General features: G+C 45.0%; 1 protein-coding gene across 1 annotated transcript in view; it reads left to right on the top strand.

Annotated features, from left to right (window-relative positions):
* The window catches only part of SOS2 (SOS Ras/Rho guanine nucleotide exchange factor 2), a 71,496-nt gene that overhangs the window by 31,065 nt on the left and 24,351 nt on the right, over positions 1 to 16,080 (top strand). The window contains exons 7-10 of the mRNA XM_054161637.1: positions 3,541 to 3,651; positions 4,640 to 4,738; positions 10,759 to 10,886; positions 12,430 to 13,085. Of these exons, the coding sequence (XP_054017612.1) occupies positions 3,541 to 3,651; positions 4,640 to 4,738; positions 10,759 to 10,886; positions 12,430 to 13,085 (994 nt within the window). The remainder of the gene's footprint in view (positions 1 to 3,540; positions 3,652 to 4,639; positions 4,739 to 10,758; positions 10,887 to 12,429; positions 13,086 to 16,080) is intronic.

Below are 16,080 nucleotides of genomic sequence, written 5' to 3'. Positions count from 1 at the left end.
ATTAAAGAGAGATAGGAAAGGGAAGTGTTTATTTGCTCTGCCTATCTTACTGCTAAGCTTGTTCACTTCGTGTTTCCATTATGAAGGTCCTTCAACTTGTTTGGAAGGCTAATTAAAACCAAACAACCTTTGCAGGCTGGAATCTCCCTGCTTTGGCTGTTTTTCTGCATCAGTTCTCTGCAAGGTTTAAACACAAATATTGGAGTGGCCTTCAGATAAGAAAGTATGGAGAAAATGACATATTTTTTTTCCTGGTGTGGAGGAAAAACAGAGACTTGATGCCTGACTTGAGTGGGAGTTGGAGATTTGTTTATAAACTGGTAGAGAAGTATTTGTTCGGGGTAACTTTTACAGTTCTATTTGATACAACGTGTTTATGGGTTACCTGAGATAATTTCTTCGGTGATATTCTGCTAGTGGCAGGAGAGCCTCTGAAGGAGTAGATGTGCTGCTGACATGGTTTAATGGTGACCTGGTGGTGCTGGGTTAATAGTTCACAGAATCATAGAATGTGGGGTTGAAAGGGACCTACCCCAAAAATCTGCCCTTTGGAGGTAACAATGTAGTGTAAGTGAGATGGCCAAGCACCCCGCTGAACTTGATGGTCTTAAATGATTCTATGAACCAAGGGCAGAGTGTCTTTCTGCCTGCTACTGTGCAGCTAGCAAAGCAAAGTTATCAATAGATTGTAAATTGTTCTGCTTATATTCATGTTTCCAAAGGAGAGCTTTTGGGGATTCACAATGCAAAACCAGGTGGAAAGCAGCACACTACAGGTACTTTTCAACACTGCAAGTGTAAAACCTCCTCTTTTTTATTGATCTCTTGGGGAAGATCTCTAATGCAGTTTTGGATTGGTGTGATTTTTGGTTTTTTTCAGTCTTGTGTTCAAAACCAAAACCTTGACACACCTGATGAAAGCCTGAGCTTATGTGCAGTGTTACTGTCCCCTGTCTTTAATTGGGATGTTGCGAAATAAGACTCCCACGTTGCTTGCAGGTAGTGGGCAGGTCTGGAGTAAACCACCTGAAACCCCCCCCAAAAAAACCCTGAGGCTGGAAACTGAATTCAGATTGTTTAGTCAGAGAATGTCTAATCATTTCTCTTCAGCTGCTGATGTGCCAAACCCTTCCCCCTTCCATCCCCCCTTCCCAAAGACAATCTAATGCGAATGGACAGCGATGATTAGAACTTGATGAGGAGAGCTGAGTTTGATGATTATAATTTGCATGTGAAAAGAGAGTGCATTCTCTGCCTTTCCTCCCCACAAAGAGTTTAATTGCAGCTGCCCTGTGAGTAAGGTGGGAAATCACATCCACCTTCTGCAAATGGGAGACTTGAGACGTTACCTGAATGTTGAAAAGAGCGTTTGGTACTCCCAAATCCTGCAGAGCCTGGGCTCTGCGCGCTGCTGCAGTTAGGTGAAATGTAGAGGTATGTGCTCATTCTGGGCATCCTGCCATCAGCACCGGATAACTCTGTGATTCATGAGTGATTCAGCCCAATGAATCTGCAGAGACTGGAGAAGCCTGACAGACTTTGGAGCAGGTGAGCTATGAGCAGTCATAAATTATTCCTGCAGAGATTCATGTACAGTCAGGTTTCCATCCCACCCTGCTGGAGTCGATATTACAGAATCACAGCCAGATACTCCGTTCAGAGTCGTAATTTTTACACCTGAAACTCTTGGTTTCATCAGAGGACTTTCCTCTCAGATTCTTTCAGGTGAGATATTTTCCCAGCCTTCCAACATAGAAGAACCTTTGAAGGTTGGAAAAGACCTCCAGGATCAAGTTCAACTGTTGATTCAACACTAAACCGTGTCCTTGGCACCACATCTGCACGGGATTGTTTTAATGCTTCTAGGGACAATGACTCCACCACTTCTCTGGGCAGCTTCTTCCAGGGCTTAACCACTCTTTCAGTGAAGAAGTTTTCTGTAATACCCAACCTAAATCTCTCCTGAAGCAACCTGAGATTCTTGTCCTATTGCTTGTCCCTTGAGAGAAAAGACTGACACCCACCTCTTTTCAGAGAGCCATGAAGTCTCCCCTCAGTCTCCTTTTCTCCAGGCTGAGCGGGCGTGAGCTGCTCCTCACAAGACCTGTTCTCCAGACCCTCCACCACCTTCACTGCATTTTTCTGGACATGTTGCAACCCATCAACATCTTCTAGTGAGGGATCCAAAACTGAACCAGTATTTGAGATGTGGCCTCACCTGTGCCTAATACAAGGAGACAATACCTGCCCTGGTCCTCCTGGCCACACTATTGCTAATCCAGGCCAGGATTCTAGTTGCCTTCTTGGTCACCTGGGCACACACTAGCTCATGTTCACTCTGCTGCTGACCAGCACAGTCAGATCCTTTTCTACTGGACACTTTCAAGCCACTCTGCCCCACGCCCACAGCATTCAGGGGTTGTTGTGACCCAAGTGCAGGACCTGGCACTTCACCTCTTTGAAGGTTGGCTTTGGCCAATTGATCCAGCCTGTCCAGGTCCCTCTGTAGAGCTAGACAGGTCAACTCTTTCACCCAACTTGGTGTTGTCCACAAACTGACATCCCCTGCATCCCCTCATCCAGATCATTGTTAAAGACATTAAGGAAAACAGGCCCCAACACTAAGCCCTGGAGAATCCCACTGGTGCCTGGTCACCAACTAGATGTAACACTGCCTCTCTCCTGTTGTGGCCATACACCCAGCAGACATGGCCAGAGAATTGTGCCCAAGTCCAGTGCTTATGACTGGCCATGCTTAGCTGACATGCCCTGAAATAGTGGTGGTACAATGATGCCTCCTTGTGACAGGCTCTGAAGTTCATCTTTACCTGCACTTTCCCAAGAGTCATTCTTTAGTGACAGAGAAGGAAGTAAATTGACAGAGACAGAAGTAAATCACCATTTTGTGTGAAATGAAAGCAAGAACTTCACAGAAACACAGAATGATGGAGGTTGGAAGGGACATCTGGAGATCATGTCCCAGTTCAAAGCAGGGTCACTCACAGCAGGTCACCCAGGATCACAATGCCCAGGTGGGTTTGGAATCAGTCCAGATGAGGAGACTCCACAGCCTCTCTGGGCAGCCTTATTCAGGGCTCTGCCATCCTCACAACAAAGAAGGTCCATCCTTATGTTCAGATGGAACCTCCTGGATTCCAGTTTGTGCCTCTTGCCCCTTGTTCTGGGCACCACTGAAAAGAGTCTGGCCCCATCCTCTTCCCTTCCCACCCATCAGCTCTTACTGAGCATTGAGCAGATTCCCTCTTAGGCTGCTCTTGGTTCCCACTGCTTCAGAAAACAAAGTTTGTGTTGCTGATAATAATGGTGAGGTTGAGGAGTGTTACCAAAAATGTCGTGCACATTTAAAATTAGGAAGTGAAAAAAGGTTTGTGGTTTCCTGAATATTTGTTTTGCAAAATCAATATTTTCTTGCAAAAGTTCCACTTGTGTATCAGTTTATTGAAGGAATTAATTGTACCAGCTGGCATAGAAAGAGCTAACCTTTTCCATCTATGAATGTAATTCTCTGTTTTTATTTAGGAGCAAGCCTTTGATCCATATGAAACCTTGTCCCAGGATATTCTCTCTCCACAATTTCATGAGCATTTTAATAACTTAATGGCAAAACCTGCTGTTGCTCTCCACTTCCAGGTGAGTGCAAGCAAGAAGTACTGAATTGCTTTAGCTCTCAGATTTCAACAGGTTTGAATTTCATCAGTAATTTTTTTTACTTCCAACTGAGGAAGAAACAATCCAGATTATGACCTTCTTCAGTATAAGGTATTTCAACTCTGCCTCTTCCTATAAAAACTGGACATAGCTCTGACCCATCCATGAGTCTTTTCCATAATCTATGGTGGGGTTTAATTTTTATTACTTCCTTCTGCCAACGATCTGTTAAAACCTCCTGCTCAGAAGACTGAATTTGTGTTCAGAAATGCACTTAGAGAAGCTGCTGAGCAAGTGTTTGGTCAGTGGTGCTCCCAGCTAAAGCCATTATAGAAACAGTTTGTACAGTTCACTGGGGCCCACATCTCTGCAAGCTGAGATTCCTCTGAGCCATTCCTTCAGGGTGAATATTCCTTCTTCAGCTCTGAGTACTTGGCAAGCTGCCTCATGTCGCTCATCTTACGTCTTCGCACTTGGTGAACGAAGTGAGACATTTTACCTGTCTCCTTAGCAAGTTTAAAGTCCAAAGTCCTAGTCCAGACTTGGAATGTGGCCACCTCTCCAGCCTGTTCAGGTCCCTCTGGATGACATCCCTTCCCTCCAGCATGTTGTCCACACCACACAGCTCGGTATCATCAGCAGCCTTGCTGAGGGTGCCTCCATCCCACTGTCCATGTCACCAACAAATATGTTAAACAGAACTGGTCCCAGTTACAAGGATGTTTACAAGATCTGTTTGCTTGATGCCAGAGCATTTATGTGTCTCTGAGTCTTAGGAAGAGAAACCCTGATGTTTTTGCAAGCTTTATTGTTGTTATTACTGCTGGATGTAAGCATGGAGTGCTGCTGTAGGTCAGAGGGGATACTCTAGATGTTTGTAGCACAGCCATCCTGCTCAGAGTGCTGCTAATTTCAGGGCCTTGTCCTGAGTATTTCAGTGTCAGTAATCCTGTTTGCTTTTTCTTTCCAGTCCACTGCTGAAGGGTTTAAAGAAGCTGTACGATACGTTCTGCCACGACTCATGCTTATCCCTGTCTATCACTGTTTGCACTACTTTGAATTACTACAGGTAAATGAAGCCACACTCTTGTTTCCTCCTAAAAACACCTAGTGTTGTGGAGAATCTGAGCTTTTACATGGGTGATTAGATTGGACTTACTGCCCCAAATTCAGGAGGCACAGGGTTATACTAGTGTCCAATGTAGGCTACAAGGATGATGAAGGGATTGGAACATCTGTCTGATGAGGAGCGGCTGAGAGACCTGGGGCTGTTTAGTCTGGAAAAGAGAAGACTAAGAAGAGATCTTATTAATGTTTATAAATATCTGAAAGGTGGGTGTCAAGAAGAAGGGGGCCAGTCTCTTTTAAGTGGTGTCCTGTGATAGGACAAGGGGCAGTGGATACACACTGGAACACAGAAGTTTCACCTCAACTGGGGAAGACCTTCTTTACTGTAAGGGTGACAGAGTCCTTGAGCAGGCTGCCCAACGAGGTTGTGGAGTCTTCTTCTCTGGAGACTTTCAAGACCCATCTGGATGTGTTCCTGTGGACCTGCCCTAGGTGATCCTGCTTTGGCAGGGGAGTTGGACTTGATGATCTCTGTGATTCTTTGATTCTGAATATTGAAAGATAGGAAAACATTAGTTTGACACCAGTTAGCATATGTTTGAGAAGTAAAACAATTTAAACCCAAAATAATCTTCAAAAGCAATTCTTGCTCTGATATGAATATTTGTTTTATTAAACCTTTATGAAACTTGCTTTCTTATATAGGTAAGAATTTGATGTGCAAATCAATTTCTTCTTTCCTTCAGGTCTGAATTTTTTGTCTGTTCAGAATAAGCTAAACTAGTTCAGTGTGGGGATTGAAGAACAGTTCAGACCAATAATCTCAAGTCACTCTCCAGTTGCAGCTCAGCTGATCTTATTTTGGGAATTGGGGAGACATGTCCCATCAGCAGAGTCAGAATAATCCATTCTTAACGTTCCACCATTTGCCCTAATTGGAAGAGATGCAGCAAAAATTAACCATTTTTTTCCATACCATAGCACACTACCTCCACATTGAGAAGACATGAAAGGAAGCACTATTATTTTCTTACTTTCTGCCTTCTGAAGAATGGCATTGATGAAGCGCTGGGTTTTAGGAAATTCTGATTCAGATGATGTAAAGTTATTCCTGCAGGATATATTTTACCATGCAAGTTGTTTAGGTTGGCATCTCGTCCACATTTGTGAGCAATTCTGTTGAGGCTTTCCTTAGTTTGGAACAGCCACTCTTGGTCTGACCACAGATCACTTGCATATATTTTATCCTGAAGTGCACTAGCAAGGTGGTTCCCATCAGTAGATATTTCCCTTGGGTATAACAGCTAAAAGCCAAAAAGTAACTAAGCATTAGCAGATTTTTGCTTACAAGCAAATGTTTCTGCTATGAGTTATGAGACAAGAGGCCAGCAGTCAGCAGAAATGTAGCATCTGAGTTCTGCAATACTCATTATTGAAAAAGATAAAGTAGTTTTGCTGTAGAAAATGGAATTTCTTTTAAAATACTTAGAGCATTTATTCAGTAGATGAGGTTCAACAAGGCTACATGCTCGGTCCTGCACTTGGGTCACAGCAGCCCCCTGCAACATACTTAAGAGTGGCTGGAAATTGCCTGATAGAAAGGGAGCTGCCAGCAGAACTTGAGCCAGTGTGTGCCCAGGTGGCCAAGGAGGTCACCAGCAGTCTGGCCTTGATCAGCAATGGTGTGGTCAGCAGGACCAGGGCAGAGATTGTCTCCCTGTACTCAGCACTGGTGAGATCAGACTGTGAGTACTGGCTTCAGTTTTGGGCCCCTCACTCCAAGAAGGGTATTGAGGTACTGGAGCATGTCCAGAGAAGGGCAATAAAGCTGGTGAAGGGTCTGGAGAACAGGAGCAGCTGAGGGAACTGGAGTTGTTCAGCCTAGAGAAAAGGAGCCTGAGAGGAAACTTTATACCTGAAAGGAGTTTATAGTAAAGAGGAGGTTGGTCTCTTCTCCCGGGTAACAAGTGATAGGACAAGAGGAAATGACCTGAAATTGTACCAGGCAAGGTTTAGGTTGGACATTAGAAGAAGCTTCTTCACTGAAGGGGTTCTCAAACACTGGAATAGGCTCTTGAGGTTGATGGTTAAATCCCCATCCCTGGAGGTGTTTAAAAGGCAGAGATGTGGTGCCGAGGGACCAGCCTTGGTAGAGTTAGAAAATGGTTTGACTCAATGACTTTAAAGGTCTTTTCTAATTAAAACCATTCTATGATGTGAAGAAAGCTTCTGTTTGCCCATTCTGTTGGGAAAGTCTGTAGTGCTGAAAAGGGTAAGTGAATTATTAACTCGCTGGGATATACTTCACCAAGGACAGTATCCCGTGGCTGTAGCTGACATTTTGAAATAGCAACAGAAACTACATTTTTAAGTTCTCAGTGTAAAAAGTGATCTTAGCAGGGCTGTACAGCTGTGTTACATGATTTGAGGGAAATTATGGTTGCCCCCTCCCTGGTGGCCCTTGAGCAACCTGGTCTAGTGGAAAGTGTCCCTGACTATGGCAGGGAGGGTTGGAACTGGATGATCTTGAAGGTCCCTTCCAGCCCAAACCATTCTATGATCTTCCTTCATATTTCAAAGGATTTACTTTCAGAACAAGAGGACACAGTCTCAGGCTGCACCAGGGGAGGTTTAGGCTGCAGGTTAGGAAGAAGTCCTACACAGAGAGAGTGATTGCCCATTGGAATGGGCTGCCCAGGGAGGTGGAGGAGTCACCATCACTGGAGGTGTTCAGGAGGAGACTTGATAGGATGCTTGGTGCCATGGTTTAGTTGATTAGGTGGTGTTGGATGATAGGTTGGGCGCGATGATCTTGAAGGTCTCTTCCAACCTGGTCTGGTCTGGTCTGGTCTATTCTATTCTATTCCATTCCATTCCATTCCATTCCATTCCATTCCATTCCATTCCATTCCATTCCATTCCATTCCATTCCATTCCATTCCATTCCATTCCATTCCATTCCATTCCATTCTTGCATGAAGGGGGAAAATGGCAACTTTGCAGCATAGAACTTCCCATGTATTACAGCATGAAATGTTCTCCCAAGAATCACAGGCCGAAAAATAGCAATTGTTAAAACCAGGTGTGTAGTTAATGCCTGACACACATATTCCTTTTACTCTTTTTTCTTGCTTTTTTCTTTAAGTTCAGTCTTGATTGCACTTTATCTACAATGACTATTTTGCATATCCTGATTTAGATAAGTAAATACAAGGATGATTGATTTTGACCCCTGAACCACACATCTGCAGTGTCTGGGCTACCAATATTTAATAATGTAGTTGTGCTTGAATAATGTATGATAATAATTTAATAACAAAGGTTTAAATCCAAGTGGTTTCAGTGCATTGTAAATCCTTAAGCACTTGTGTTGATAGTCAGGCTAGAAAAAAAGTTTTAAAAGCTGTTAAAAAAAAACCCCAAACCAACCCAAATGGTCAGTGAATTTCTTTCTAAGAATCTTCCCTGATTCCAAACCTGGTGTTTGGAGTACAAGAAGTACATTGTTTATCATGTTACTTGCCAGTAAATATCCTTGCATCCAGGAGTTCTACTTCATAGGATAATGCTTTCTTGTACAGCCTTCCATCTGCTGTCGCTGACCTCCGTCCCTGGAGGTGTTCAAAAAAGGCTTGGATGTGGCACTTGGAGCCATGGTTTAGTTGTCCTGAGGTGTTAGGTATTAGGGAATAGGTTGGACTTGATGATCTCTGAGGTCTTTTCTAACCTGGTTGATTCTGTGATTCTAGATCACTGCACTGTCTCTACTAAGACTGAGGGGGATCTCATCAATGCTTACAAATACTTCCAAGGGTGGGTGTCAGAAGGATGGGACCTGTCTTTTTTCAGTGGTGCCCAGTGACAGGTCAAGGGGTAACAGGCACAAACTTGAGGAAGAACTTCTGTAATTTAAGGCTGACAGAGGACTGGAACAGGCTGCCCAGAGAGGTGGTGGAGTCTCCATCTCTGGAGACATTCAGAACCTGCCTGGACATGTTCGTGTGTGACCTTCTTTAGGTGGACCTGCCTTGGCAGGAGTGTTGGACTCAATGATCTTCAGAGGTCCTTCTAATCCCTATCATTCTGTGAAGTTCTACATTACCATAGTTTTAATACTAAGCCTTCATAAAGCTTACATTTCATAAAGCTTACATTTCAATCAGTAGCTGTTCCAAAAGAAATTAGAATGAGCAAAGAACTAAAAGATGACATGACAAGCGTGGCACAGTTCTGCCAACCTTGCTTTGAAGTGAGCACTGACAGCTTCCTAGATACATCTCTCTCCCAAAATTAGTGTGACTTCCCTTCCCATAAGGGTCAGCTGTGTACGGTAATTCTTTGGAACTCATCAAAATGTTCTTCTTTCACCTTTAAAAGACATAATTGGATGAGTGACCTGTATTATGCTGAAGGTCAGGCTAATTAATGACCCATTGTGTCTTACATCTGGGAAGTGGAGTGCATCAGTATGATACTAAGGGATGAAATCACATGCCACAGCTTTGGAAGAATCCAAGCATTTAAGTGATTTTACAAGCTGTGTAGCCTTTATCTGCCTTTTAGGGAAACACTGACACAAATGTTTATTGATCAAACTTTTCTGTGGCTTCAAAACTTAAAGTTAAATATTTTGGATGCAAACTGGTTAGTTTTTTCTTTGGTGACAGGAAAGGGTGGTCACTATGTTCTAAACTGTGGCACAGAGAAGAAAGTTTGGGTTTGAGAGCCTGCCTGAAATATGCCCAAAAGCTTTCTGTCTCCGGGAGACTGCAACGCTGCTCATAACTCCTGTTAATGTTGAGAGGATCAGGTTCTAAAGGCACATTCTTAAACTTCTTCATAGTGGACTTCCAGTACCTGAAGGGGCCTACAAGAAAACTGGGGAGGGACTTTTTCCAAGGGCTGCTTGTGACAGGATGAGGTGCAATGGATTGATGCTTGAGGAGGGCAGATTTAGACTGGATATGAGGAAGAAATTCTTTACAGTGAGGGTGGTAAGACACTGGAACAGGTTGCCCAGGAAGGTGGTGGATGCTCCATCCCTGGATGTATTCAAAGCCAGGCTGGATGAGGCCTTGAGAGCAATCTGGTCTAGTGGAAGACGTTCCTCTCTACTTGCAGATGCCCCTGCTGACTGCAGGGGTGTTGGACTAGATGACCTTTAAAGGCCCCTTCCCACCCAAACCATTCTTGGCACATAGCTGCATAAACCAGTATTTAGTTCTCAGGTACTTCAGGCCTCCAAATACAGGATGCTGAGGGGCCTGGAGCATCTCTATGAGAAAGAAGGGCTGAGAGAGCTGGGGCTGTTTAGCCTTGAGCAGCCTGAGTGGGGATCTCAGTACTTCACAAGAGCTGAAGACTTGGGGGGAGGAAGAGGATGGGGCCAGGCTCTTCTCAGTGGTGCCCAGTGACAGGACAAGGGGTAGTGGGCACAAACTGGAACCCAGGAGGTTCCATCTGAACATGAAGAGAAACTTTTCTGGTGTGAGGGTGATGGAGCCCTGGAGCAGGCTGCCCAGAGAGGTTGTGGAGTCTCTGCTGGAGAGATTCCAAACCCACCTGGATGTTGTGATCCTGGGCAAGCTGCTGTGGGTGCCCCTGCTTTAGCAGGTGTGGTTGGACCAGGTGATATCCAGAGGTTCCTTCCAGCCCCCACCATGCTGGGATTCTGTAATTTAATGGAATCATTTGTGAATCAAGATGTCACTGAAAAGATAACAGGAAAAACAGTGTCCTGCAAGTCACATTGGCTCTTGGTGAAAAGATGAGGATTATCTGTCTGAACTGTCTTCTGCTCTCCCCTGTTGAGTATCTAATGACTCCTCCTGAACATCTGGCCAGGGGGCTTTGTTACCTACCTCGCTAGTTTTGAGTGTGCCTCTAGTAATAACTCTCTCCTTGACTTGAAGTCCCTGACTTCACTAAGTACTGTAGATAACTGTGTGAGGATGTTTTTTTCAGCCTCCCTACTACCCTTCTATAAATTAACCTGAAAGAAACCTGTTTGCTCTGCCACAGCAATTGCAGGAGTGCAGTGAAGATGAGGAGGATCGGGAGTGTTTGAAACAAGCCATCACAGCTCTTCTGAACCTGCAGTGCAGCATGGAGCGCATTTACAGCAAGCACTCCCCACGACGGCGGCCCGGGTAAGAATCCACAAGCTCTTCTGCTTTCCCAAAGCTGGCAGGACATAAATGATGTGGAAGCAATTGTAATTTTTTTTCTTGTTAGATAACTGTATTTTCCTTTTCAAAACATAGCAGTTTTCACTCTAAATGGAGTAGCAGCCCAAAACCTTCAGGGTCCACCTTTATGAATGATGTCAATATCTTGCTCCTTCCCTAGCCAAGGCAGTGTGTGGGACTTCTTTGGAACAGTAACCTTGATTAGCACTAGCTGGATAGATGAGGTAAAGCAGTGGATGTTGTCTACCTTGACCTCAGTAAGGCTTTTGATATTGTCTTCCACAACATCCTCAAAGGCAATCTTAGAAAGTGTGGGCTAGGTGAGTGGACAGTGAGGTGAGTTGAGAACTGGCTGAAGGACAAAGCTCAGCAGGTTGTGATCAATGGGGCAGAGTCTGCTTGGAAGCCTGTAGATAGTGGTGCGCCCCCGGGGTCAGTAGTGGGCCCAGTCTTGTTCAACATCAGCAGCAGCAGCAGTCTGGGTAGCGGGGATGGAGTGAACCCTCAGGCAGTTTGCTGACAATACAAAACTGGGAGGATTTGCTGACACTCCATTAGGCTATACTGCCATTCAGTGACACCTGGACCGGATGGAAAGTTGTGTGGAGGGGAACCTCATGAAGTTCAACAAGGGCAAGTACAGGGTTCTGTACCTGGGGAGGAATAACCCCCTGCACCAGTACAGGTGAGAGTTTGACCTGCTGGAAAGCAGTTCCATGGAGACTTGAGAGTACTGGTGAACAAGTTCACCGTAAGCCAGCAACGTGCCCCTGAGGCCAAGAAGGTCAGTGGTCTCCTGGGGTGCAATCAGAAGAGTGTGGCCAGCAGGTCAAGCTGACATTCTCCTTCCCCTCTACTATGCACTAGTGAGGCCACAGCTGGAGTCCTGGGTCCAGTTCTGGGCTCCCTAGTTCAAGAGAGACAGGAAACTACTGCACAGAGTCCAAAGATGGTGAGGGGCTTGGAGCATCTCTCAGGCTGAGAGACCTGGGGCTGTTGAGCCTGGAGAAGAGCAGCCAGAGAAGGGATCTGATTAGTGCTGAGCAAGAACTAAAGGGTGGGGGGCAAGAAGATAGTGCTTCCCATTAGTGGTGCCCAGCAACAGGATGAAGGGCAATAGGTACAAACTGGAATCCAGGAGGTTCCACCTGAGCATGAGGAGAAACTTATTTGGTGTGAGAGTACCGATTCCCTGGAGCATTCTGCCCAGAGATGTTGTGGAGTCTCCTTCTCTGAAGAGATTCCAAACCCTCCTGGACATTGTGATCCAGAGGAAGGCCATGAAAATGATCAGGGGGTTGGAAAACCATTGTGATGCTGGGCAAGCTGCCATGAGTCACCCTGCAGGGGGACTCAGTTATTCCCAGAGGTCCCTCCCAACCCCAACAATGTTGGGATTCTGTGATATATAGGGCAAAGAAATAATGATCTAGACAACTAATTCAGCTAATTCCAGTGTGGAACGTGCCCATCGTCACGACCGGTTTTGTTGTATTCATTCAAGGGAACCTGTCTGTCGCTTCTATAACCGACAAATACGAAGCAAGCACCTGGCCATCAAGAAGATGAATGAAATCCAGAAAAACATTGATGGGTGGGAAGGCAAAGACATTGGGCAGTGCTGCAACGAATTCATCATGGAAGGCGGCTTGACGAAAATAGGAGCCAAACACGAGCGCCACATCTTCCTCTTTGATGGTTTAATGATCAGCTGCAAAACCAACCACGGACAATCGCGGCTGCCTGGCTACAGCAACGCCGAGTACAGGCTGAAGGAGAAAATCATCATGAGGAAAATCCAGATTATTGATAAAGATGACACAGCAGAGTATAAACACGCTTTCGAGCTGGTGTCTAAAGATGAAAACAGCATCCTGTTCGCTGCCAAGTCTGCTGAAGAGAAGAGCAATTGGATGGCAGCTCTGATTTCCCTCCAGTATCGCAGTACTCTGGACAGGATGCTGGATTCGGTCTTGCTGCAAGAAGAAAACGAACAGCCCCTGAGGCTGCCCAGCCCAAACGTCTATCGTTTTGTAGTGGAAGACTCTGAAGATAACATTGTTTTTGAGGACAACCTGCAGAGCAGGAATGGCATTCCTATCATCAAAGGAGGAACGGTTGTGAAATTAATCGAGAGGTTGACATACCACATGTATGCAGGTATCCTCTACCTTCATTACACAGATCTTTTTTCAGCTCATGCTTGGGTAACAGATGAATCCTTTTATGGTTTAGTTGGTTGAGGGTTTTTTTATAGAATCATAAACTGTTCCAGTTGGAAGAGTCGTTTAAGATCATTGAGACCAACCTTCAACCTAAGATCACCATGGCCATTAAACCATGTCCCAAAGTGCCATGTCCACATGGTTCTTGGACACCTCCAGGGATGGTGTTCTACCACCTCCTGGGCAGCCTGTTCCAGTGCCTGACCACTCTTTCAGGAAAGAAGCTTTTCCTAATATCCAAACTAAACCTCCCCTGGCACAATCTCAGGCCACTTCTCCTTGTTCGATCACCTCCTAGGAGAAAAGGCCAACTCCCACCTCACTACAACCTTCTTTTAGATAGATGTAGAGAGGAGTGAGGTCTCCCCCTCAGGCTTTTCCTGCCCATATTTAAATGCAAACCAAGATTTGCAGAAGAAAGAACCCTGAGCAGTGTGTGTTACCAAATCCACTGGCTTTGCTGGCAAAGTGGTAAGAAAATTTTGGATATGCAAACCCTCCCCCTGAGAAAAAGTAAACATCAGGGGTGTAATAGAAGGCACTGGTATGTTTCCTAAGACTATCATGGCTAAAGCAGTGCTGTTACAGGTTATGTGACTGTGGAGGAAGAAAAATGTTGGAGGTTGTATCTATTACACTACCTGGTCCACTGGAAGGTGTCCCTGCCCATGGCATTGGGCTTGGAACTAGCTCATCTTAAATGTCCCTTCCAACCCAAAGTATTCTATAACTCAGCCTGCTGGTTTGTCGAGTCCCTTGGGAGAAAAGGATGCAAATCACAGTCAGCATTCTTCAGTTTCCTGTGAGCTGCTATCACAAAGCCACAGAAACTAAACCTTGAAGTAGTTACACGAAGTACTAATGTTGTTGATGCAGATGTGAGATCTTGGGTTTGGGGTGAAAGGGGACACAGAGAAGCTGAGAAATGGCTGCTGGTGGGAGTGGTGTGCAAGTTCTGTAAAACTTCTCAAATAATAATGGTCTCCTTTGTGCTTTTTACAAAATTGCCTGACTTTTAAGTGAGTCTCTTTTAGAGTCATAGAGATTGGAAAAGACCTCCAAGATTGAGTCCAACCATTAAATCGGCACTGCCAAGTCCACCACTAAACCATGTCCCTCAGCACCATGTCTACATGATTTTTGAACACTTCCAGGGATAGTGACTCCATCAGTTCCCTGTGCAGCCTGTTACAGGGCTTAATAAACAATTCATTGAAGAAGTTTATCCTAATGCCCAGCCTAAACCTTCCCTGGTACAACCTGAAGCTGTTGGTATGGAAGTGATCCATAATTTTGGGGTCCATGAGTCCCAAGTCATCCATACCTGAAATATGGTGGATTTCATTGGCCTGTAGACTTAGTTCTTTTCCTGCATGAGCTGGTGTGTTTGAGTATTTGTTTGCTAGGATATCTAAATTTTATGCCACTTTAGTCTTGGGAATCTTCAATGGAAGCAATGCCTCTTGGCTTTGTGTCTGATTTTTCCAAACAGTGTTTAGGGCCAAGATTACTAAAACCCTCTCCCTCAGCCCCAGCAAGGGCATTTTCTTAGAATCACAGAATTGTTTCAGTTGGAAAAGACCAACCATCAACCCACCACCACCCTGGCCATTGAACCATGTCCCAGAATGCCATGTCCACACGTTTCTCGAACACCTGTGGGGACGATGACTGGGCCACCTCCCTGGGCAGCCTGTTCCAATGCCTGGCTACTCTTTCCTCCTTTTTTTGGATGACCATCAGCATGTAGAGGGACTAATCAGCTTACTGTAGGTTGGAGTTAGCACATAGGCTCTGCATTCATACAGTCGCATCAGGGAAGACCCCAGTTGAAACCAGGATACCATCAGAGGTGTAGGTGCAGAGTTAATAAACTCCTGAATTTCAATCACAAGCCACCATTAGTAAAATCATAACATCATAAAATGCTAGGGGTTGGAAGACACCTCCAAAGATCATTGAGTTGAAGCCCCTGCAAAGCAGGATCACTAAAGACAGGTCACACAGGAGCATGTCCAGGCAGGTTGTGAAGATCCCTAGAGAAGCAGACCCCACAGCTTCTCTGGGCAGCCTGCTCCAGTAGGACGTTGTTTTCATTTTCTGTTTTACTGGGAATGTCATGTGCAGAAATAAATGTCCAAAATAATACAAAGGATCCTGCACAGGTCAGAGAGAAGAGTGGCAGCCTTCATTTTAATGACAAAATGACAGCATGGTGGGGGTTGGAAGGCACCTCTGAGGAGTTAAAAAAATCAGCTAAATTACTTGCTTATATCATTATTTCTTTGCCCTAAATATCACCAAATCCCAGCACGGTAGGGGTTGGAAGGGACATCTGGAGATCACATAGCCCAACCTCCATGCTAAAGCTGAGTCACCCACAGCAGCTTGCCCAGGATCACACAGGTTTTGGAATCTCTCCAGAGCAGGAGACTCCACAACCTCTCTGGGCAGCCTGCTCCAGGGCTCCAGCAGCCTCACAGTAAAGAAGTTTTTCCTTAAGGATAAAATGAAGCATTTTTCTTATAAGAGGATTACAGATCTTGTCTGCAGAGCAGAGATACAACCTACCTGTTCAGTGGTGAGAAGAAGATTGACTTTTAAACATCACAAATAGTGCTGAAGAGGGAGTGTAGACATGAGGTGAAAGCAGAACAGGCTAGCTCGGGAGTGGGGTGCAAACTCAGCAGCATTACCACAGAATAAGAGCACCATTACTTTGAGCTTGCAAACACATTCCCATATATGGATCCTTTAAAAATGGTGAGCAGTGCTCTGCAGGGGATTTAAACCTTCTTAAAAGCAGTGTTTGTCTTAATCTTTGGTGGGTTTATTAGAAGAGATTCACTGCCCACATCTTGATGGCTGCTGAGACAAGCTACCTGCTTATAGCAGATTCAAGACTACTTGCAGAGGTGCAAGAAAAAAGA

The sequence above is a fragment of the Dryobates pubescens genome, chromosome 5 (genome assembly GCF_014839835.1).
Source record: "Dryobates pubescens isolate bDryPub1 chromosome 5, bDryPub1.pri, whole genome shotgun sequence".
NCBI lineage: Eukaryota > Metazoa > Chordata > Aves > Piciformes > Picidae > Dryobates > Dryobates pubescens.
The sequence above is the reverse complement of the archived record's forward strand: the minus strand, read 5'-3'. Positions and strand labels throughout refer to the sequence as shown.